Raw genomic sequence first — 26,162 nt, 5'->3', positions numbered from 1 at the left:
ATTAGTTATATCTCTATGTTTGATTATATCAGATATTTTCTTTTTTCCAACAAAGGTTGTGCTCAATATTTCCGTTCTTTTCTTTTAGATTTGTTAGGGTTAATGAAACACTGATTTTCTGTGTGTCAGATCACTTCCTAAACTTTAACCTTAATTATTAATATGCTTGATTAATTCCTTGACATTAACCTTATTTTACCTATTAAGCAATTGTCCTGGTACAGTACTAATTACTTATCACGCCAACTGTAACTGTAACTGATATTCACTTTATGTTGGGGACCTTTAATCTTTGTTTTGGATTCAAGGCTTTATAGTGACATGCATCTATAGTGTGTCATGAAATCAAGAAGTTGTTGCAGCTCACGCTCACGTGTGTGTGTGTGTGTGTGTGTGTGTGAGAGAGAGAGAGAGAGAGAGAGAGAGAGAGAGAGAGAGAGAGAGAGAGAGAGAGAGAGAGAGAGGAATTCCATCCTTTCTTGTTTTATCTTTCACCAACCTCAATTCACCTCCAGCTCCTGTCTCATAAATCTCATCCAAGTATGTCTGGGTCTTCCAGCTCTTCTGGTGTTCACAGCAGTTCACTTGACACTACCATACACCATTTAACCAGAAGTGGCACAAAGGATGTGCCAAAACCATCTCTATCTCTTTCTTGTCATTACAGTATCTGTAATTCCTCTTACGGTATCATTTCTCAGCCTATCCAGCCATTCACGCCATAATATTCTTTAAATATTATTCTCAAATTGACAAAATCTTTTGGATAGTTCCACTGAGAGAGAAATGTTGCGAAACATATCAAGGAACACAAACGAGCTGCTAGTGTAAATGACATTGCTGAATTCTGATCAAAGAATGAATTTCAAAGTCAGTAAATTGTATTTTAATACTTGCACTTATATAGAGAATAAGACTGCTGTTTAAATGCTGTTAATATATTTCTCTTTGCAGAAGTATGAATAATTGTTGACCAATATTAACTTTGAAGAGAAACAAGTCATAAGGGAAATTGGGAAGATTCAATTTTACACTAATTCGTATGATGAATCCATCCTTTTCAACAGAATAATACTAATAACAATAATAATAGTAAAAAATAGAACAATCACTTCTGAAAAATGCAGGAGACAGAAAGACCCTTCTCATTTAGAAGTTTATTTGCACAATACAAAAGCTCTTTAGCTTTCATCACAAATGGAAATGATCATATGTGCCTTTCTTGCACATATAATAAAGGCATCCATGTTCATTTACATTTAAGATACTGTACAACAACAAGTTTTCTCCTGGGTTAGTATTAGAATTACCAGGTAAATGATGGTAGTCAATCCCAGAATTCATATTAGCTTCCCTAACCACACTCAGCACCTCAGTTTCCAATAACAACAACATTGCACCGATTCAGCAAAAGGTCCTAAAGGTTTTGTTACAAACCTCTGTGGGTACTGAATTAATTAATGTCCCTTCCACAACTCTGTATTTTTCATAATGTTAATTTCCAAAACCAATGTACTGGTATCAAAGCAATTCTGTGACTTTTGTCCCAACAATGACCTACAAAAGCATTTTCTATGTTCTGAGAGAAATTTATATAAATTTGTGCCTGTTTCTAGGATACAGTATAGGAAAGGATGCAATTTTCACATTTTAAAATGTATACCCCTGGGTTTTGAATTTCACCATTATTTGTGGTCTTATTCTCAAACAAATTGATTATGATGATGTTCAAATGGAAAACACATATACAGTTCTTATTCTTACGTGCTCTGTTGTTTGAGGATTTAATATGAAAAGGAAGTTTTATGGTAGTTTTCTCTTCTGTAATCCAGCAAATATTCCTAGCTCTCCTTATTGCATATTCTAGAAATCAAAGTGGAAATTCAGGAATAAAGTGCTTATGTTAAGAGACAGTGAAGTGGCTAACTTCATGTACACCCCTGTAAAAGGGAAATATTATATAACAAAAATATATCAGTGATAACAAGGCTTTTAATTTCATGGTAAAGGGATGCACTCCTCTACTGGAGGGACACCAGGATGCTAAGGGGACTATACATACAATTCATAAACATCAGAACTTTTGTACTAGAGTGAAACTGGTCTTAACTTTTATTATCAAGCCCAGCTTCTAGAGGAAGAGTTTGGTCTTGTGCCCTGCTATGATGCAATTCTAATTGAAGCTAGGACAGACCAAACTGATACTTGCCCATGTAATTTCAAAAAAATTGGAAAGAAATGAAATGCAAAAGCTATCACCAGAACGTGGTGTTCAAAAAGAGCCTTTAAATATAGGATATTACAAGGGAAGCGTGAACAATGACAGGAAATAAGGGGACATTTGCAGTGAAACAAATTAAGAAATTATGAAAATACTGCCTGGCTAAGAAACTGCGCCTTTATCTAAGCGCTATGAATGCTCCACTTGAAAACCCTAAACCCTTCATTTTAGCTATGTTGTTTTTTGTCAAATTACTGAGCTTCCAGATACATGGCTCAAAAATACAGGGTATAAAACAACAAGTAAACTCTTTGGTAAATGTTATAACTTGTTTTCACTTAAGAAAAAAAGGTACATAATTAAGACTATCAACAATTCTGTATCATAACAGTGACGCCAATGAATAATAGGTGATATTATGTACACTATGGCTTCACTGAAATCATAAATATATAAATGCAATACATGACTTTCAAACCTTTATTCAAGTTGCGTGGAAAAACTCAAGAATATCATAGTTACAGAAATCACCCTATCTACTTGACTTCAACATACATGAAGCCATTCACCACTAATTTCTATGGAGTGACCTTTTGAAGATGTCTGCATAGTGTAACATACGACTGACGTGATAAATCATAAGCTTACAAAAACATTCAATAACATCTCTCCCATTTCCAGCACAATCTTTATGTAATTCAATGCAATCTTGGCTCCCGTATATTCTGAGTCTTAATTTAGCTATTCTTTTGAATTATAAATCTTTACTCCAAACATAGTACTGTACTGGTTTTTGGGCAAAAATACTGTAGCAGCCACCTAGGCATCCTTAAACATTATAAAATTGAAAAAGGCCACCTTTTCCAGTAGGAATCAGTAAGTTAATACAGTAGTCTAATCTAGGGCTAATGAAGTTCTTGGAATATAAAAATATTAAAAATAATGTACTGAAGCTCTTCACCTATAAAAATTGTAGTAAAACTAAGCGCAAAATTTTACATCATCTGGCAAACCTAACATATGGTAACACATTTAAAAATCTGAAAACAGATTTGAAATTAAAATACAGTTCTCAAGTTAAAGCTAATTCAAGTAACTTAAAAATACAATGCTTTGGTCTTTGGATCAATTTCTTTGAAAACATAGTACAGGAAAGGCCTGACTGAGATTCATATATATGAATTCCCTTTTTAACTGAGACTTAGGAGGTAGTATTACAGTGTCATTTACTAGCTTTTGTTCCATATGGTAAAGCACCATAAGGGGTAAGAGTATTCAGTATGCACTTGTATTCCAGTACAAAATATTTTTCCTAAGCTACACAGAACACTTAGAATACTTGTAATTCAGATTGGAAAATATATTATCACTAGGCATATGAGAGCTATGTTACCCCTAAAAAATATATCTCCGTTAATAATGGAATTTAAATTGAAATACTGTACATAAAATATCATCCCTAATCTGCTAAAAGATGGGAGTTCCTGATATGTGATGAATTTATTGAAAGGTACTCTAGTGTAAAAAACTAATTAAGTACTTCATATTACAATAAAATTTAAAGAGCTCAATCAGAAATCCCTCTCATACAAATACACAATGTCACAAATTTGTTTTGATTTGATTTTGTACAATGGTGCACAAGTTATCTACTATGTCCCAGTCACCCTTCGCCACTCCTATGCCTTTCAGGATTTCTCTGGTGCTGCGATTTGTAGTTAGCTGAAGGTGGTAGAGCAAATAGATTTTGAGCCCTAATGATATGGTTATGGCTTGCAATGATGTCTGGAGAGCAGAATTTGAACTGAACAGCCTGCGAACATATTGCTCAACTCCTCGCACTAGGGTTCCACTGTACGCTACGCCAGAGATGTGACCAGTTTCGATGTTCAGAACAGTGACCTGATTCTGAAATAAATCGATACATCTATGACAGTACTTTTCTGTCAAAATAGATCTCAAGTGGAATACGTGAATACAGCACTAGTCCTCCAAAGCCTTATCATTAATCCATCTGAACTGTAACATTTGTATTAGCAACTTAATAGTAACTCTTAACTCAGTAATTAGCACTTCTAGACTTTTAGTAATATTTGTTTCATCACAAACCCATTACATCTACATCATCCTTTTTTTGCATCTGCAAAAATTTCAAGACATTCCATCCAAAGGAAAATACATGACCTCCAACTCCAGGTATGTGCATACATTCCTTCTGGTCCCTGGTGGCAAACTGGACACATACCACAAGTCTACTGACTGGCTACAGTCCAGTATTTTCCTCAGATTTCAAACTGATTCTGGGTTGCCTTTTTCATCCTGCTTTACACAGAAATTACTTTCTATTTTCCACATCATCATTCAGTTAAAAATTTTGATGAAGTGAGAATTTTCCTTTCTTTCTTATAATCTTCAGCTGAAAACCCTTATGGCCAGAGCCAACAAATGGCTCCATAAGAAAATCAACTTGCAGAGAGAGAGAGAGACAAGTAACAGGAGATGGTGATAAATAAACAGAGGATAGAAAGCAAAATCGAAACACCTGAATTCAGATGTCAGAAGAAAGCAGGAATGAATTTGCTCTTCGCTTAAACATCTGGAGTTCAGAAGAGTCCACAACTGCACTAACCAAACTATTTCACATTCTAGTTACTGTATAGCCAAAATATAACTCCTAGCAAACTCAGTACAGTAGTATTAAACTTGATACTAGAAAACAACAAACTTGTAACATCATGCTGGCTGAGGGGTTTTCATTACTGGTTTGGAAGAAGTTCAGACGATCCTCTAAGTTTCCTTGTTCTGTGTCAGTTTCTGCACTGTTGTAAATGTTCTGGACTTTCTCTGAACAATCAGCTCTATTCCGAAGTTTTCTCTGTTTATTCTTTGTATTCTGTTGTTGGTATTTTCCATGTAATTGTTGTCTTACCTTGCTCCTCAGGTGAAGAAAATAGAGATATCACTACTTCTCAAGTACAAGAAACCTCGTCCAATTAGCCTTCCTTCATCCTCCATCAACATATCTCTCTTGACAGGGTGGGGCACTCATCTTTCAGACATGTTAATTATACATATTGCATGTCTGGAACTTTTCAAGCAGCCTTTTATGGTCGGACAGCTTTTTAGGCTTCACAAAGGGTCATACATTAGTCTTCATGTCAATCAATTTAATAAAAGACCTAAGTCACCCTTTTTTCTAATAAAGGCTTTCAAAAGGTACATCCCTGCCTCCAGTTCTCTTCAAACCCTTTACTAATACTTACTTAACCCTTAAATGCCGAGCCTCTATTTACAAAAGTGTCTCCCGTATGTCGGCGGTGTTCGGGAGTTAGCGCCAAAGCGGAAAAAAAAGTTTTTTTAAAAAAATCACAGCACGCTTAGTTTTCAAGATTAAGAGTTCATTTTTGGTTCCTTTTTTTGTCATAGCCTGAAGTTTAGTATGCAACCATCAGAAATGAAAAAATATCATTATCATATATAAATATTGAAATATATGACAGCGCGAAAAAAAATTTCATATATAATTGTATACAAATCGAGCTGTGAGCAAAACGGTTAAAGCTAATGAGTTTTTTTTTCTTTGTATTGTACACTAAATTGCGATGATTTTGGTATATAACAAATTGTAAAACGATCAAAGCAACACAGAGAAAATATTATCACAAAATGATGCATGAATTCGTAATGTGGGGACATAAAAAAAAAGTTTTTTCAAAAATTCACCACAAATTGAAATATTGTGCTAGAGACTTCCTGTTTGTTGTAAAATGAAGGTAATTGATTGAATATTACTAGAATGTAAGTGTTTTAGCTTACATTTGCAGTTTTCGACCATTTCGATCGAGTTAAGTTGACGGAAGGTCAAATTTTTTCTATTTATCGTGATTTATAAGAAAATATTTCAAAACTGATAAAAGCTACAACCATGAGTTATTTTTTGTTGTATTCTACATGAAATTGCACACATTTTCATATATAAAACTTTATGTAACGGCTATTAGAAAAACGGTGCAAACATTACGACAAAGTAACAAAAGAATTTCTGAGATTTTCGGCCGAGTTACCGCGCGGACGTAAGGAAAAAGTTTTTTTCAAAAATTCACCATAAATCAAAATATTGTGCTAGAGACTTCCAATTTGTTGCAAAATGAAGGTAAATGATTGAATATTACTAGAATGTAAGAGTTTTAGCTTACAGTTGCGTTTTTCGACCATTTCAGTTGAGTCAAAGTTGACCGAAGGTAGAAATTTTGGCACATCGTGATTTATATGAAAATATTTCAAAACTGATAAAAGCCACAACCATGAGTTATTTTTTGTTGTATTCTACATGAAATTGCACACATTTTCATATATAAAACTTTATGTAATGACTAATATAAAACGGTGCAAACATTATGACAAAGTGACGAAAGAATTTCTGAGATTTTCGGCCGAGTTACCGCACGCGGATGTAAGGAAAAAGTTTTTTCAAAATTTCACCATAAATCGAAATATTGTGCTAGAGACTTCCAATTTGTTGCAAAATGAAGGTAAATGATTGAATATTACTAGAATGTAAGAGTTTTAGCTTACAATTGCGTTTTTCGACCATTTCGGTCAAGTCAAAGTTGACCGAAGGTTGAAATTTTGGCACTTATCATGATTTATATGAAAATATTTCCAAACTGATAAAAGCTACAAACATGGGTTGTTTTTTGTTGTATTTTACATGAAATTGCGCACATTTTCATATTCAAAACTTTATATAACGGCTAATATAAAACGGTGCAAAAATTACAACAAAATGACGAAAGAATTTCTGAAATTTTCGGCCGAGTTACCGCGCGGATGTAAGGGAAAAGTTTTTATCAAAAATTCACCATAAATCGAAATATTGTGCTAGAGACTTCCACTTTGTTGCAAAATGAAGGTAAATGATTGAATATTACTAGAATGTAAGAGTTTTAGCTTACAATTGCGTTTTTCGACCATTTCGGTCGAGTCAAAGTTGACCGAAGGTTGAAATTTTTTGTAGTCGACGTACGGAACGTCCACTCGGCACCCGACAGACAATTTTAGTCGACGTACGATACGTCCAGTCGGCGTTTAAGGGTTAAAATTTTTCCAATTTCTCTTCACCATATCTCATCAGGCATATCCTGTGGGTTTCAAGAAGCTACGAAAAAGCCTATGCTTCGGTTCAAAAGTTCATCCAATTCATGCTTCTGTTAATTAAACCTTACTCTAACAAGTCTTCAGTCCATCAAGTTAAATGTTAGTCAAGTCATAGATATCAGTCCATCTTCTCTTGCCACAGGGATATCCTCCTTCAACACTTTGATATATTTTTCCCTGACCCATTGTTGGACAGGTATCATACCTTTAACCTCTTCATCTTTTTGTAATCATCTCATCATTTCATCATATACAGACCATTACCATTAGACTCTATGAGCTTCTCATTTGGGTATTTGGGTTTGACTTATGCCCTTTTCTTGGTCAATGGTTAACTTACCATGACAGCAGGATCAAACACTGCCCAAATCATGAGCAATCCTACATAGTCAAGTAGGATGACAGCATTACAGATTCAGATACAATACCTTCATACCTAGTGATCTACTTCAACCACTCTCCTGGCAAAGCAGATAATCAGCTAGGTACAACAAAGATGTGGCTATTGTACAGATACAAAATTTTCAAAACAAATTATAAGGTTTTTAATACCGTGTAAACTATTGCTAAATATAAACTATTGCATTATGCCAAGGTGCCCACTCTCCCCAACCCACAGACTAAGTGCAGACTCATCAAAAGCATAACTTCATACTCATCAGGAGAGTGGCAGATATGGGGCCTTAGCCCACTTGAAGATAATATCTAACAAAATAAGAAACAACATTGTTCTTTTTAATAAAACTCCAAGAGAAAAACTAAATTAAGTTGATCTGTATGCATGAGACAAAATTTGATTTAAAAAATATCAAGTTTTTCCAATAAGCCAATCATTCCTTCCTTCCCTTTTTCTTTTCTTGTTTTCTTCTGGACTGAGACAGACCAGGGAAGAAGCAGTACACAAATTATTGTATACAGTACTTTCCTTTTGAAAAACAAATTTCCTTTACTTTTGGCGAAGAAGTATCTAATGGTTTTCAAGAGAAAAAGAAAGATAACCATACCAAAAATTATATAAGAATGCAAATTGAAGCTCTAATATAATAACTATAAGATTCATTATTATTATTTCCTGCTTAACTAAAAATTACATTACAATACCTTTGGAGTTTCTGTTTACTTTAGAGTATCAACAATTAATAACACTACTATAAGTCAAGGGTACTTACCAAAGTAGCATTTGACATGAGGTCCTGTACATGAAGACGTTCTGGAATACAAACACCCATGACTTGGAACTGCTTTACATGATGATTTGTAATAGTGCCTGTGTGCCATCTGAAATACACAATAAACAATGTTTAGGTTGAAAGAATAATATTGACACTGATAACTTCTGACAACAGAGTAAACCACTGAAACACTAACTTCACTAGATGAAAAAAATACTTGAAGAGCAAAATATGTTATTTTGAAACATCCAGTACTTCTCAACTGCCCTGTATAAACCTTAATAATAAAAGTCATTTCAAAACTACAGAGGTTAGTTCTATTCACGAAATTCAGACCACAAAACAAAAGTATTTCTAGTTATGATGAGTAATAGCATAGCTGACAATACAGTACTTTTTTTCTTTAAAATATTCATTACTACTACTACTACTACTACTACTACTACTACTACTACTACTACTACTACTACTACTACTACTATTATTATTATTATTATTAACCAAGCTGCAACTATGGTTAGGAAAGTCAAATGCTGCAGGTCAATGAGCTCCAATGGAAAAAGCAGCCGAGTGCAAAATACACATATTACAGTAGTAGAGAATAAGCTGGATCCATCTTCTAAGAAACTGTTTGGTAATGAATCTTACAAAAAAAAAAAAAGAACAATGCTGTTAGAATTAACTACATATCAAGTAATATAAGGTGGATGGCATAGTTTGGTTACAACTGAATCCACCAAACTGTGAACTAATTTGTACTAATCCTTAAATTGTACACAAAGAATATATGCTATAACTTTACCTTTTTGTTAATTTACATGCCTAACATAATTAGACATGATATTCAACAAACAATGCATTTTGATAAATAATAAACAAGTACATATGAGTACTCACCAAATATACTAGCGAATATAAGCATACAGGCACAGACAAACAGATCTTTCTCATGTCTGAGATTCCATCAAATGATCAGCTGATGTGAGGGAGGACAGGGATGAGGGAAATTTCCTACGTCTGGTTTAAAAAACTGATCGATGGTTGACCAAGTACCTGGGCAATTTTTAATCTTAAGTTACCATATGAAACCATGTAGCACTCAACTCCTATTTTGGCAAAAGAAAAATGTCAATAGCTTTTCAAGTTCGAGTTGAGTCCAGATTTCAAAGCACTGCTAGGTACCTCCATATTTTAGCCTCTCTGTACACATCTCTCAACATACAATGCAATTATGGCTATAAAAACTAAACTATTATAAAGTAGTACTGGAAACTAATCTAAATTATTATAAAGTGGTACTAGAAACTAATCTAAGTGTGGATAGAAAGCCCACTAAGTGTAATTATACTTTACCTTAGAATTGGTTAGTTCTTTCATTCAACTATTTCATAATATAATAATAATAACCTTAGAACTGGCAATTGTTGTGAAGCAGAGCGAGGTAGGAGAGTTGACAGGGCTCTTACATACAACATCACCAAAGGCTTGTAACTGTCTGCTGCAGCTAATACAATAGGCCGTCCAGATAATAGGGCGTGAACTAAACAGTGAGATACCCCACAAAACTGTTGTATTAGTCCAGATAATCGGCACGCTGGAAAATGTAAAAATGTACATTAACACTTCACTGATTTCAAAACAATGCTGCACAACTATATATTAACTATAAAGGAAAATGGGAGTTTCTCTATAGAAACTTCAATTTTCTGTCATACAGACATCTGCTGTGTCCACATTTATACACAGAGAAGCCCCTGTAGTCAGTTCTGAACACCTAAGGGGTGGTGGCTAGCCTGAAACAGATACTCTGAACTGGTACACAATGCCTGACTAGACAAGGCAATGATACTTTCTGGATGCTGGATGTTAAGGAATGTGAAACTGAGTGCCCTTAAGGTGTATGAATGTTAGGAAATCCCCTCTGAAGATGGACCAGGGATCTTTCTTTGGGGTTAACTTGGAGATGCTGGTTCAGTATGTTGAAATCTATGATGGGTCACCAACCTCCTGGCACCATTCAATAAATCCTCCCAAACTCACTCTATCGACAGCATCACTCCATTTGCATAATTCATTCTGAGATCTATTTAATCATTAAGTTTTCACTCTGTATTAACTTCCCTAGGGAACAAATTTTCATTCTCCCTCAAGTTTCCAATCACATTTTTCCCTCAATTCTTATCACTTGCCTTCTATATCCTTCTTGACTACCTTACCCATCCTCCCGTATACCTACACAATCTTATCTTCTGTCATGGAACTGCACTGCAGACAATACTTTTTTCTTCAGCAGACATTTTATTTCCTTATCCTGATAGGGATTCACTACAATGTTGACAAAAAATCTTTGGGTTACGAAAGTGTTCATATTGAGCACTTTTTCATCTATGTTGATGAATCACCTCTGTTATGGGTGTAGACTGTAAATGTGCCCTGTGCGTACAATATTATTTTGTTGAACTATCTAATAACAATAATGTATTCTTGGGAGATATTTATAACTCATATCCACAACTGAGATTATATTTTTGCTATGCCTTTATGTAGTCTAAAAATGTTACACAAGTCCACTGATTTACACAGGGAAATACTGCCTTTATACAACTGTCATAAATAAATTGATTTCCCCTCTCTAAAAACTCAAGAGTAACCATTTTTACCTTGACTAGTTAACATTCTGTCATCAATGTTAACGCGTGGCTGAACCTCTTCTCCCAAGGCAAAGGCTACACCTGCCTGTACCAATTCCTCTTCTTCAATTCCTTCAAAGTGACCCCAGTCATACTGTGGATTTGATGACCAGCTACTACTGCTGCTGTTGCTGCCACGCTGAACTAAACTTGGTTGTTTTTCACCATTGTTTATTCCATCTGAAAATTATGGACATGATATCTTCTTTAATAATTAGAAACTCCTTTGAAAAAAAGAGGAAAAAATATCAAAGTGTTACAACTAAAATACTACAGGGATAAAAAACTAAAATTATACTGTAATGAAGAAATTCATATGATATAGCCTTACCGTTGTTATCTTCAGTTGTCTCCTGAAAATCTGTTACTGCACTATCGCTTGAAATTCTCCTATTTTCTGAAGACGAAGCAGAATTTGGATTGTCTTGAGATATTGAGTCAGATTCCTCTTCCCCATTATCCTTTTTTACTGGGAAAACTTGCAAACAATCAACAGCTTCTGATATGTCTGGACCTTCTCTGGGTGTTTCAATGGCATCAGCATATTCAGACTCTGGAGTGGAAAGCTGGGAAGGTCCAGAAGTTAAGAGGTTGACAAAGTGATCGTCATAACATAATGATGAATATGGGTTTGGTTTGGGCGATATGGGATTGTTATTACTCTTTATCACATTGATTGTCGGAATGTTACCAATAAAAAGGGATCCTAAAGGATTGTCATAGATCTGACTGTCTAAATCCTCAAAAATCAGAGTCAGCACACTCTTCTTGTACTTTTCATGAATGGAACGCAGCTTCAAAAGGCAGCCAACATAACCCATTCCACACAACATTTGGACAGATCGCATCACACTGAAGTTTCTCTTCATAAGGGATAAGATGCATATGGATGGTTTTGCATTTTCTTCAGGCTTCTCCAGCATTAGTAGTCTATGCATAGCTTTGTAAAGAGGTGATTGTGGTTTTGAACAGATCTCAGTACACAAACGGTTCAAATCTTCCTCAATTTCTTTTTTGTCCTGTAAATATAGAGGAAATTTAGTCATGGAAATTTATCAAATGCACATAAGAAAAACCTTTTACTGAATACTTCAGTTTCCGTAATCAACAATCTAGAAATACATTTGTAGCCAAAAGCTGAATGATAATGGCCCACAAGCTATAAGGTAACTTAAAAAAAACTAAAAATGGACAAGGTCAAGCTACAGTACACAATCATATTCAGTTTCATCACGAAGCACATAACAAATGTTCAAAAATAAGGTAACTGGACACAGCATACAAGTAAAAACAAAAAAATTATGACTCAAGGATTAACCAAATATAAAGAGCATTCAACTCTGGTAATGGAATCTATTTAACTAACCAAATGCGGTTTTATAATATCTAAGATGTGTTGACACTCCATCAACTGCATTGCTACAGCTTCAAGAGTTGTGTGTTTAAGCAATGATTCTTCATCATCATCTTCGTCGATAGTGTTGTATGCAGGTACATCAGCTAACATGGTCTTAAATCTGGAAACATGCATTTTATAAATACCATAAAACTGGATTAAACCACAGTGCAATTATTAACCATTAAAACAAAGGCAACTGATCACCACCTATAATTAACAGAAGTACGATCTAATCATCATTGCTGATCAAAATAAATTGACACCAGCATATAAAAATGGTTTTAATAGTAATATTTACTTTAAAAACTGCCAAAATACAAATTCCAAATCAATACTAATTTGTAGGCTTGATAGCAACAGTGACTTACAGTACATAAGTGAATACAAAATAAACATAGGTTTGCTATATCATTTTGCAACTGCAAGGTGGGTAGTGGGATTTTGTAGACGAGCTTGTATCGCATGAAGTGCTGAAATTGCTCGAAAAACATAATATTGAATACTGCTCTTACATCTTGACAGGCTTTTTGAACACCATTAATCTCCACTCCAGTACCTCTCAGACTTCCTTGTGACTCATTATCCCTCACATAAGAGCTCCACAATGTCAGCTGCAATTCTAATTAAATTTTATTTTTTGAAGACAGAGTATACCCCTCAGCTTAACCTTCCTCTTTTATCCAGGCATCGAATTAACACAATGGTATAAATTCTCATGGCAGTTGTTACTCTTTATAAAACAGAATCAGAGGCTTTCCGGTTATCAAATAACACAGCTCTTTTTTCAAACTCTAATTCACTTCAGCTCCATTGCAAGACTGCCATCTTCCACTACCACTTATTTTACAGATATTACTTTAGTCATTGCAAATGAACCTTTTGAATTCAAGAGTTTACCAATTTGACCAACTTTTCATACCATTCACTTTCAGAAAGCGGAATTTTTTGCATTCTTAAGTATTTTCAGAGTCCATTAGCCTCTGTCCTGTCAAGATGCAGGTCCATTCATCACTTATGGGGTCAAAACCATTAAAAAACACTTGTTTCCACAAATATCCATTACTTTACATTTGCCTGCAGATGTTCACACATCTGCAGGATAAAGTAATGGGACTGTAAATGAAAATATACATTCTAGTTTAAAAACTTGAATTGTGAACCAGACTTGCTCTAAGCACCAATGCTCATTTCAGTCTCTACACCATCAAAAACAGACAGAATTAACATTTAATAATAAATACTTACACATTACTGGCACTTCTGTTCATCAAATCTCCACTATCACATGAATCATAGTCTCCAGGAGAAGACAAACACGAATACCCTGGGCTAACTCGAACATGACTTGAGTCGTTATCAAAGTCTCTGAAGCTAATTTTTTTGCGGTAAGATGATGTTTCCAATTTCAAACCATCTTCCAATCCTATATCATCTAAAGTGACCCCCTTCGCCATAACATCAGAAGACTGCTGTAAATTGCAAAGAAATGATAAATGTCATTCAAAGGCTTCTGTAGTGTGGAAAGAAGGTAACTGACAAAGTGTAAAGAGAATAAATATGCCATTAAGATATTTATAGTGTAGAGCTGACAGACATAAAAGGGATAATAAATATGGCACAAATCTGCACATAAGAAATACATCACAACCTTACAAGTGATAACATGGATGACAAACCCTATGACAAAAGACTAAGTTCTTTAAGAATCACATAGTCCAGTCTACAGCAATGTCATAGATATGCTAGGATATTAATTGCTGCAATATAAATTACAATGAAAAAACTAAAAACTAATAGTTCTCAAACAACTTGCAGCACAGACAAAAACACACCCTAAAAAAGTAATGACCTAGGGTAACCTTTCTATAATTCAAGGAAACAGACTGTACACTGAGCTATACCTTTCACAATGGAAGAAAATTTAATAACAGTAATACATAAACAATGACTAATGTATTTAACAGTCTTAGTCAATCGTGCCACAGGATACCACATATTAAATTCTGTCCAAACATTTGGGCTAAAAACATCTTTCATAGGTGGCTCCCAGTTCTTCTAGGGGCCTATAATTATCCATAAAATATCTGGCAGTTTTTCAAATGTAACCACAAATCTATTCTGTACTATATTTCTTTATTTTATTTAAAAAAAAAAAATATACAGCATCACTTACCCTGGGAGAAGTCTGGTGAACATTTCGTTGTAGATGGATATACCTGTCCTTTGTGTACTCTAAATTTTTTATAAGACCTTGCATCTCCATTGAAAACCACTCAAGATTACTGAGTTTAAGATATTCTGTTGCCTAGAATGAAAAGTTATGTTATACTAAATATTTCTCAACATTCTAATTTAAAATAACAATGAATGATTAGCACTGTCTCCATTTTAATCACACAATAGAAAAGTTTCAAATAATTAATTTTCAGCTAACCAAATTATTCATCTATTGTAGATGAATAAATATGGGAAATACTTCTAATGAACCCAAAAAGTATACAATGCATTTGAAGAACTAATTTAGTAAAATGCCATACTAAGAGGGATAAATGACTAATAATTTGCAGTCTTAACTGCAAAAAATATTCAAGGTACACAAACAGCACTGACATACTGCACACCAAGTACCTTAAATGGGTGTAAAATATATCATACTACTATATAAAGCATATCTAAAAAGCACATCTACTTACCGTTGTAAACTGTTGTCTTAGCTGTGAAAAATATTTAAGAAGTTTCCTGGAGTCTGTAGTGATATATGAGAGGCACATTGGACGTACAAAACCTCTAGCCCGCACATCATACAGAGTAAAATAATGCACATACACATGAATACCAGGTTCAATGTCTTGCTGCACCATCTGCGTATCTGCACACACACGAAACTCACCACTGAAAGTCAATTACATTGGTTAGCAACTCAAAAAATTAAAAAAGGATAGTTTCTTATAATGTAAGTTTATATTTGATATTGAAAGGTGAAGTATTTGTACATAACCACAAATGTCTCATGATCATTCATTCAATCTCCTTTCACTCTTGCTTAATTTACTGCCTCTTCTCCCTCGCTCTGGGACAAATACAAAAACACAAATGTAGTAAGAATAAGAAATCAAACATATGTGTATTTCAAATATTAAAACTGAATGAAATGTTTGTAAAAATTAGGAGGAGAGGAAGGATAAAAAAATACTGTACTCCATTAGCCTAATTGAGTAACTGATGAATGAGAACATTTTTGGTATACTGTAGATGAATGTCACTGCATGCAAGGAAATTTATTGCGCTTCATGTAAGAAACCAAGTACAGTACTGTAACTTTGAAGTTTTGTAAATCTGCATCTTTGATCAAGCAAATCAGAGGATGAACATACTGAACACACAATTATTTTTCCAAGGAACTCCCTCCATTTTGTAAATTGATTGTTTTGCTGTAAAAATAAGCTGATTACTACAGTATCAAAAACTGTGAATGAAAAGTGAATCTGAGTTAATAATATATTTACTGTATATTTGTTTTTTCACATTATTGACTGATTCATATTATGTTCATAGCTTTTAATCTTGGTGTAATTGTCATTTTTTCTTTTACCAAAACACTCCTTTACTTTACAGGAGGGAGTTTCTAGGCCTAATCGAGGATAAATTTTTACAATCTTCAGAGTTGTTTGGATTCTTACATGCAGCAGAAACAAAATTTCCTGATACATACAGTGACATGCACATATACTGTACTGTACTGAAAATTACTCATTCATCATTGACAGATACTCAGATAATCAAGCATTTTGTTGTACTTCCTCTCCTCCTCAGTTTTACATGCATTCATACATTTTGATGTATGAAATACACACATTACATTGATTTCTTTTCCTTACAACTGTACCTTTCTGTTTTTGAATTGGTTTATATTCAAATCTACGAGACTATAAATTAAATATGTTCAAGATCAAACCTTGTGTTGAGATAATCAGTAGACATAACTTTAACAACAAAATCATTCAGGTCCACGTGTGTTGATGGAATGCTCGGAATTGTCACCAAAGGCATTGGACCTTCAATTTCTGAGAACTCTGCCATCAAAATAATATCTTCCTTGGATGGAGAAGTATTCAAAGGCTGGGGGACAACAAATATGAAATATAATTACAACCAATTTACACAAAACCTCTAAAAAAAAATAAAAGATACTTAGATCACTACATATACGGTATCCATATGGTACTTAATTGCACACCATAGTTCTTTGCTATTTAAAAAGCTCTGAGCCTTCTCAAAAAAAGGTAAAGATTCTTTGCTAGGTAGTATGAATTAGGCTGTAAACTTACATAGCAATATTATTCTGTCTGCAGTCCAACCACTGACAATCATAATTTAATCCAATCACTGACAATCATAACTTAAAAAACTATCACAGTTAACTTTACTTGGGTTCTTACTGTAAATAAAGTGTATGTGGTACTTCAAAGTACTTGGATGTTATACACTCAAAATTACAAAATACCATTAAAGATATTGCAAAAGTTTGACATTAAAGTTCTGTCCTCAACTACATTTGCATTCTTGTCTTTTTCTATGGTCAAGTGAACCTCTGTATTGTAGGTAGTCTGTTTTTGGAATTAAATTTTTCATTACCATTTATGAGAAGACTAATGAAACATGTCACTAATATTAGATAGCAATACAACAACAAACATTTCTTAAGCTGTTTAAAGTAAAATTCTTTGAAAGGTCACAATAAACTAAGAACGGGACTTGACATTATCCATCTTCTTATCCGAAAAGAATGAGCATTATATTTAACACGACCTTTCTTCTTCTCCTACCCTCTACTTAAAAGCACTGCTCTAGCTTCATGGACTCCCTCACAGGATTACTTGTGTCACCTACACTATAATCCCTTTGAGACATATCAATTTCATCCTTACTCTCTAATTACTAACCCTGAAAGTTTCCGTTCTTATTGATGACCTTATGTCCAGTTCTGATGGAAGGTTTAGAAACCCTGTTGTATATGCAGAGCTGGGCACAAACTGAGAATCTGTTCTCCACCCTGCCATTATGCAAAAGTTTTCTGTAAAATAATTTAACCTTCATTACAAAATGTATGACGCGTGAAAGATACACAAGCTGTAGTATATAAATTTCTCATACATAAACCTGCAGAGGTGCAAAGACCTGTAGTACTAACAAGCACTTTTAGAAAGTTTATCGTGAAAAACCTCAAACATTTATCTAGGTAGAATAGCAAGAGTAGAAGTCGGCAAATGACTTTGTAAAATATAAGATGAAGCAACTGGAAGGTGAGGTAATTTCAAGTTACTAGTAAAAGCAGTGGAAATACTACATAAACATGTACAACTGAAATAAAATGCCCAAAAATTTTTTAAAACAAAAAAGTTATTTTTTTTAATACAAACCCATCAGTTTATATGAGCCTATATGTGCAGTTTGCACTCCAAGGGGCACATCATATAATGAAGAAGTAAAACACCCCCACATCGGGGATCGTCAGTCATTTTACTAAGTTGCCTGAACTTGCCATACGGCTAGTGGGGCCAGGAAGAGGCCCCTCTGTTGTAAACTACGTAGTGGGTGATTACCTAATTTGTTTTAAATCACAAACCCCATACGTTTACATGAGCCTGAATAGATATTCATAAGGGTAGGACTTTTGTAAATGGCAAAATTTTTGCAATTGGTATGTTTGAGAGTTGAACTAGTCAGTGAGAGTGACCAGGAAACAGAGATTCTTAAGGCTAACATGGCTCACGTTTTTGGCCTGGTTCCGTTAGTAATCCCATGGTATGTCATGGGTAAGCAATACAGTATTAAAGAGTACAATTAACCCTTTCATACAGCATATTTACATGTTCTTCATTTTTAGAAATAGGCTAGGCCTATGACACATAGGCTATTGTGCTCTAGCAATATATACCAAATTCTGGCAACTGCCTTTGGAACAGTGTTCAAATGATAAACATAAACATGAAGTAAAATTTTACTGAGTATATATTATTTGGCTAAATGCACATAAGTGAATGAAAAATTTATATATATATACATATATATATATGAATGTCTTTTCCTGTAATACTACAGTGTAATATGAATATAAGAAGGCCCATAAAACACTATTTAAACGTTGAAACCATATATTTCGGGCACTAGCTTCTGTGCCCCTGTTCACTGGTAGAATATGGACAGGTGGAAAGTTACAATGGTATATATACAAAAACATAAAGGTGTGGCCCTAGGCCTCCGATGCTATGGAGGTGGCGTTTCTTAAGGAGGAGAATGGCCAAATTCCCTAGTGGTTTTTGGCCTCATTAGCTCCGTTTGGCGATGGATCTGGTGGTCGCGTTTCCTGGGTCATCTTCTTCATGAGGGATTTGAGGATTAAGGTGTCGATGTCATCCAATTTCCAATGTCCTCCTGACAGGGTTCATATTGTTGGTTTGATTGATGATAGCAGATTCCAGCATCCTTCTTTTGTACGGACAGCTACTTTTGAAAACCAACTCCGCCCCACTCCAGTTAATGGCATGCCCTGTATTTCTGATATGTACGAAAATTCCCGAACTCTCCGAAGCGTAACGTACTGATCTTTTGTGCTCTGTTATTCTTTGCGAGAGCGATCTACCTGTCTCGCCTACGTAGATGTCCTGACAACGTTTAAATAGTGTTTTATGGGCCTTCTTATATTATATATAGGCAATCCCCAGTTATCGGCAGGGTTCCATTTCTGAGGATGTGATGATAACCGAAAATCGCCGCTAACCAAAAACCGGCGATTTTGGCACTTTTTCTGCGATTTTTGAGGGTTATCGGCGCCAAAAAGCGCCGATTTTCGGTTATCGGCGCCTCTGTTAGGTATGTATTGGCGCCAATACTCAATTATCGGCGCCAATAAGCAGAAATCAGCGATTTTTGGCGCCAAAAATTGCCGATTTTTGTCGCTAGACAAGCGCCATAAAACCGAATCACTGTTAACCGGGGACTGCCTGTATGTATATATGTATATATATGGCAGATACAATTCTGCCTATAAGACAGAATGAGAATAGAATGCAATAGAATATAAAATTTAGGCCAAAGGCCAAGCACTGGGACCTAAAAGGTCATTCACTGCTGAAACGGAAATTGACAGTAAAGAGATTTGAAAGGTGTAACAAGAAAACCTCATAGTTGTACTACAAATCAATTGTTAGGAGAGGATGGAAAGTAAGATGGAAGAAAAAATACAAATTGAGGTACAGTAAAAGGAATGAAAGGAGTTGCAACTAGGAGCTGAAGGGGAACTGCAAGAACCTTAACTATGCCTAAAATGCACTGCATGAGTTGCACTGACAGCACTAACCCCCATCAGGGCATATGACAGAATGGGCAATCATCTCGTGCCATTACTGACAGAATGGCACCAAAAGATACCCACACAAATCTTCCGTTTGACATCTCTGTAATTCTATTTAGTGTTTGTTCTAAAAGAAAGTTCTCAATATTATTGAGCACGACTGTTTCTTTCCTTTACTGTTTGCTGCATGGAAATTATAAAAAGTAATCTTTGCTGATTATATAAAAGTATTCTTTGTCGTCATGAACATAAATTAGGTTTATCATATGGGCTATTAACACATGAGCTTCATTTTCTTCTTAACAAAACATGATTTAATTAAACTAAGCAAATCTTAGGATAGGCTATAAACGAAAAAGTTTAATTTTATACTTATAACATGTTTAAATTCAAACAAAGCAACTACTGTATCTAAATAGCTCATTCTTGGATTAACCAACCACTCGTGCTTATTTTCTTCAGTGGGATACAACAGCCTAACCTAAGCTAAGTAGTATGACCCTAAGCTCAAGTTGACCTAAGACCAACATTATGCATTTTATATACATCTCTTCAGCTTGGCACCAAATCGCCTTCACTCGGAGTATTGACTGTCACACACATTCGTCCCTTAATGACTTACATTTTCATATATGAGCTACTGTCAAGTGGTCGAAGACGCCGAATAAATACAAAAAACGCCCTTCAGTCCGTCATGATCAGCTGACACTTAAGTGCATGGCGCTACCGTGCTGGCAGATTGGACGCCTTTCTCTTTGACTTTTGTCGTGTTTCTCAGTTAATATAAATATATTTTTTTCATTTAAAAGTTGTATTGAATGGTATTCACTCCTGTGTTGTGATCACACAAAACAAAATACATGGATTAATTCATAACGGCCAGTCGTGTAAAAGTTGAATAGTTTATGGAAGGTTGTTGCAAAAATTTTACCAAGTTCAACATTGAATACTGATCTGAATGCAACACGTCTGTTGTCTTTGACTTATATAAGCATCTTTGCAATCGGCATTTCTTTTGTGTGTGTGTGTTAAATAAGCATATTTGAAAACGCTGCTTTTGCACGTGTGTGTGCGTGTATTTATGTGTTAATGACAGAATAACACTATATTGTGCGAAGGCAATAATATTAATGCAGCATGCCTCAGGAACAATAGTCTAGCCAACTATCTCAAACATTAGATTTCGAAAGCATTATATTCAATGCATGTATGTTTATATAACGAATGCTGTGTATGTACAGTGTAAGTGTATCAATAAAATAGCAAAAAAATAAACAGCGTCCAGATTACCTCTAGTGTTGAATAGCAGTGCATATCGTAACCACACTTCACTAGATTCCCCGTTAGTTGCCGTTAATATAAACCTGTTTCACCGTTATTTACCGTTAACACAAACCGTGTTTTTTTATGTAAACGTGGTACGCAACTTTACTGTGTGCCAACTGCGTATACTGTACTGTATTTAGTGAGCTATTTACCATGTAATACTAAATGAAAAACATAATTACCTCTCTCTCTCCACATTCACCAATAAGCCAATCAGCATACATACAAATACTCTTAGTTCGCCTGGCTGGCAGGTTTTTTTTTCCTTCAACCCAGACAGTTTTATTTCTGATCTGCATCCGCACACTGGGCACTTTTATTCACACTTTTCCAGTTAGTACGGTTGAGTTTATAAACCGGCTCACACTAAAAAAGAAAAAAAAAAGAATTAGCGCGTACAACAAAGTTCTCGAAAGATATGTTATTGTAACCTACCCCAAGTTTTGGCTTAATAAGATTCTTATTGTTAATTTAGGGTAAAGTTTTTTCCAAGAAATCATACTAATGCTTCCTTACGACATTTAAAATAATAAAATAAAATAAAACACAAACGTATATCTCAACAGTGATCGTTTGAAATGTCCTTAGAAAAGAACACACTTCTGGATCAACAAACAATAAATATACACAGGAAATGAGTTACTAATCTCACTAGGAAAGAATGTGTTGACATTTTCATTGGAAATGACATGCTTAGTAGACAAGCTATTATTTGGATGTGAAGTATGTATTTTTGCCATCACAAATCATTATTATGACATGTTTCAGCTCCTAAATTTTTCAGATATTCAGGAATTGTCATATTTATTCAATATAGGCCGATGTGCCTGAAATTCTGAGTATTGGAGTTATTCGGAACCTATAAAACTTGGAAGTTGGATATGAAATTCACATACATATTGAATTAATAGTCTCTTCCATCATTTCAAAAACATTTGGGCTAACCCAAGTAATTATGCGCATATTCTCAAATATGTTGACAGGTAAGAGCAACTGCATGATTTTGATGACTTGATCTTCGAGAAGAGGGCCTACATTTTGAATAACATCAGTTGCATAGTCTAACGAGACCACTGAGTCATGTTACTAGACTCTCATAGGCCTGGCCTAAAGGACTGATTCTTAAATGGCTGAAAACAGAAGCAACGAACAGTTAAACAAAGAAAATGCACAGCATATTGAGAAAAAAAAAAAAAAAAAAAAAACAGAGAATGGCTGAAAAGCAGTGGCCAGAGAGCAACTGAACTGGGGGTTCTTATTTAAGTTTGGAACTGGAGGTTCTTATTTAAATTTAGGGTGAGCTACATAGCAAATGGAAACATCCCATGAAAATGTGATGTACATCGTAATTTGGCAGTAGCATTGAACATGTAGTGGCGTATCGTCAGTGAAGTAAAATATGCCATAAACACACAGGCAACTTATTGCACAGATATCACAAACAGGTTGAATACATGTCGACAGCTTGTGGGTAGTTCTAACTGGTATTTCATACCATTGTCAAACATCTGCCAAAGCTTCCTTCTCCATTTACAGTTGTTGGCTTGTTTTCAACTTATTTGTGATTTGTATGCAATAAGCTGCTTATGTGCATTTAAAATTCTGTACTGTAGCGTAGATACACTCTATAGGCGAGGGTAGGCTATTGGTCCATCTATCTTTAGGCAAGCAGCCCCCTGGTAATTTGTTTATGGAAAATCCAGCATGAAGTAATGACTGGTAGAATGCAATCTACAAAATCCAAATTATGTTTTGTTGTGACAGCTGTTTTGCCAATCTGTGGCATTTTCAAGTGACTCCTAACTTACAGGCTGGAATTACAACGGTTTTGTTTCATTGGCAGATGGATAAGCACATCAGTGACCTTCAGACCATAGTAGAGGGGCTGAAGTTTAAACCGCTTTTATGGGTTCGAAGCTTTGTGCACAACCTGCGTACCATATGGATAGAAAACTATATAACTGTACATACAGTTACAATAAATCTATAAATCTTTAAATGACATATATAATGTATTTGCTTTATACATTGGTTTATAATTTTATAAAGTTTGATATCTTTTCGTTTGAAAACCACATATACAATACAAATTGTGTGTAAAGAGTGCACTTATAATAATATAGGTATGTATAATTGTGTTTAGATTACATATATTTATATACATATAAGCATTTACACAGTAGTACATGTACATATTATAAACAAGGGACTATATGCAGGTATCAGCCACTTGTTATCTTGCATGGCTTGTCTTGGACACAGCCTCAGGGATTTGAGAATTGTTACTTGGGAGTCAGAGTAATCCTCCTCTTGTTAAATATCCTGAGTTGGTTTCTGGGTGGCAGTAGTTACAGTTTTATCCATTAGAAGGCAGCCATACTTCTTTTGTCTATGAACGACCTGGGTGCCTTTCATCAGCTGTAATGAGGATGGGTTCTTGTTATAGGAGTCTATAAAATACTGACGTACATCCCTTAGGATCCAGGAGGCATCATATGCCCCAAAAAGGTCACTGTATTGTGCCTGATGTGGTTATTACTGAGATTTACACATCTCTGGGCATGTGAATTCATATACAACACTCAAGCAGATCTCATTCAAGCCTACAGGTGCAGTGGCGCTCATCATTTCTACCAAGTATGGGTTGCTGTAAATCCTAAGGTTTGTCTTGGAAGCGGCTCTTGGTGTTACGCCATGACTGACAATCCCTTGCAGGGTGTAGGATTCCTCCTACACCATGCAAAGGCTAATATAGGAGATGGTAGCTAACCAGCTCTCCTATTTCATAATCACTGGTGGGTAAAATTCATCAATTTTCTTTTTGACTGCAGTTTCAATTATGTGGTTTGCTTATTTATTGTTGTTAATAAATGATTTGGTCAAGCTTGTTAGGTATTATTTTTCCATGACATGTAGTGTGAATGCTCTTTAGGCGTAGATGCTCGCTCCACCCTTTTTTTTTTTTTTTTTTTTACCATCCAAGAAGTCACAAGCACCAACCAGCATTTGTTGCTTTTGTATATATGGCTGCTCTAAATTGTGAAGTATTTGCTGTTGGACCAGGACATCAAGAAATGGCAAGGTCTTCTGCAGTGCTCTGTGGTGAAACCAAACAACATGCTTCCTGTATTGTAACAATGATATTGTTAACATACTGTGAATAACTCTTGTTTCTGATGTTCTATGTAGGTCCTCCCTTGGACAGCAGCTATATGTACACTGTATTTATGAAATGGGGATAGCTTGATCATGGTCTCCAGTTCTATCATTTGGGATTATACCCAAGTTTGCCATCTGTTCAGAGGTAGAAGGGTTCCATGTTACAATATTTTCCATCTAAAGGAATCAACTCCTAGACATAGCCCTTAAAACTTTGAACCTCGCCTAAGCTACTAAATCTCCTATAAGTGAATAAGAAAAACAGACATGGGAGGAAAAACAGAATGATGCAAAAAATGGGGAAAAGACAATACCACAGAATCATCTTGTGATTTGATTCTGTAGCAAATCAACATACTGAACAGAAATCCCTTGATCTTCCACACTTCCTGTTGCCACACTGTGCCCACGAATGCCCCTTTTTCAGTGTGAATGGACACATGCACCCAACCACACTAAACGGCAAGCATGAATGAGTAAAAAATGTGGCGACTGTGGAGATGGATGTGCAGATCAGATTTAACTGTCTCATGATAACCCACTCTCTCCCTAATCCCAGCCAGGCTAACTAGCGGAGCATTTTATGTACACTGGCAGGCATAGAGAATGTTGTGCACTGACTAGCTTACTGCGAGGAGGAGACTGGGATGTTTTTTAACCTTTATCCCCAGGTAAACTGTGCACTAAATACGGGGAGTATACTTACCATATCACATGACTTGCTAAACAGTGCAGTGGCATCATTCTTATGCTTTGCACTACCATTCATCATTGGTAATTGTAATTTGGTCATTTTTTTTTTATATTTTCTTATTAGCCTATATCGTACGTACTCAGCATTCACTATACATACACACATGCAATACAGTACCTCTGGATATTTTTATATTTTGTGTTTGACGAGTTACTTCAATACGAATACTTAGGCTGGCTTTGGTAGGCTAGGCTTCCGTGGTAAAGTTCTTGAATTAGACATTTTGCTAGTTCAAGTTTTGTTACGTTTTTATTGTGTATTTATTATGCTATAAAAAGACTCGAATAATAGTTATTTCTTCAGATTCTACCACTTTCGACGTTACATTTATGTTTTCTGTCAAGCCAAGGTTAGGCTAGGATTTTGAGGTAGCTTAGCCTAAATTGGGCTTGTCATTATTTGCTACCCTCTTGGGTATATTAGTGAGACTAATCAAGGAGTTATTAGTGGTTAATTCTTTGCTATATTTTACAGCAATTTCACTTACGAGTTGCAGTAACAGTAAGATGTCAGGCAACATCTGTGACTAGCTGAATCGCATGTCACTGATATTGTAAAATCGATCACGAATCAAATTGCACATTTTGCATACACTCAAGACATTTGTATCCGAAATGGTAAATCCTCTTGACTTTTCCTGTATAACTCCCGAGTTATTAACATGTGCCGCATTGTTTGTTTAGAGTAAATGGCACTTTCTCACAAATACAAATTTTGACACCATATGGGCTAGGATACCCACAACAAAACAGGCCGGCCCCAAAAACGAAGAAGTGTATGTAAACTTTGCCCTTTCATTGACGTCAGACTAGCACCGTGAACACGGAAGGTTAGACCATTCAGGCGCCCTGAACACTGAATTCGGCAGAGTTTTTCCACACATTTCCGTATTAACAGTTGCTAAATAACCATTTTTGGTTAGAAAAAAAA

The 26,162-nt window shown here is 35.2% G+C and overlaps 1 protein-coding gene across 4 annotated transcripts; it reads right to left on the bottom strand.

The window, feature by feature from the left end:
- Positions 1-1,142: 1,142 nt before the first annotated feature.
- Positions 1,143-26,089, bottom strand: LOC136849277 (guanine nucleotide exchange protein SMCR8-like). 4 transcript variants are annotated; one of them, XM_067122572.1, is made up of 12 exons: positions 25,720-26,089; positions 17,583-17,713; positions 16,595-16,758; positions 15,333-15,531; positions 14,813-14,944; positions 13,885-14,108; positions 12,607-12,757; positions 11,572-12,259; positions 11,211-11,420; positions 9,958-10,144; positions 8,548-8,656; positions 1,143-4,129 (listed from the first exon to the last, which is right to left on the bottom strand). In XM_067122572.1, the coding sequence occupies exons 2-12, from the start codon at positions 17,697-17,699 to the stop codon at positions 3,824-3,826; spliced, it is 2,487 nt and encodes an 828-aa protein (XP_066978673.1). In that variant the 5' UTR covers positions 17,700-17,713; positions 25,720-26,089; the 3' UTR covers positions 1,143-3,823. The 4 variants fall into 4 exon arrangements, with proteins under 4 accessions (XP_066978673.1, XP_066978672.1, XP_066978674.1 ...); XM_067122571.1 differs by lacking the exon at positions 25,720-26,089 and adding an exon at positions 20,616-20,824; XM_067122573.1 differs by lacking the exon at positions 25,720-26,089 and adding an exon at positions 20,616-20,753 and having other exon boundaries at positions 13,885-14,105.
- Positions 26,090-26,162: the final 73 nt, after the last annotated feature.

Source organism: Macrobrachium rosenbergii, chromosome 20 (genome assembly GCF_040412425.1).
Source record: "Macrobrachium rosenbergii isolate ZJJX-2024 chromosome 20, ASM4041242v1, whole genome shotgun sequence".
Taxonomy (NCBI): Eukaryota; Metazoa; Arthropoda; class Malacostraca; order Decapoda; family Palaemonidae; genus Macrobrachium; species Macrobrachium rosenbergii.
The sequence above is the reverse complement of the archived record's forward strand: the minus strand, read 5'-3'. Positions and strand labels throughout refer to the sequence as shown.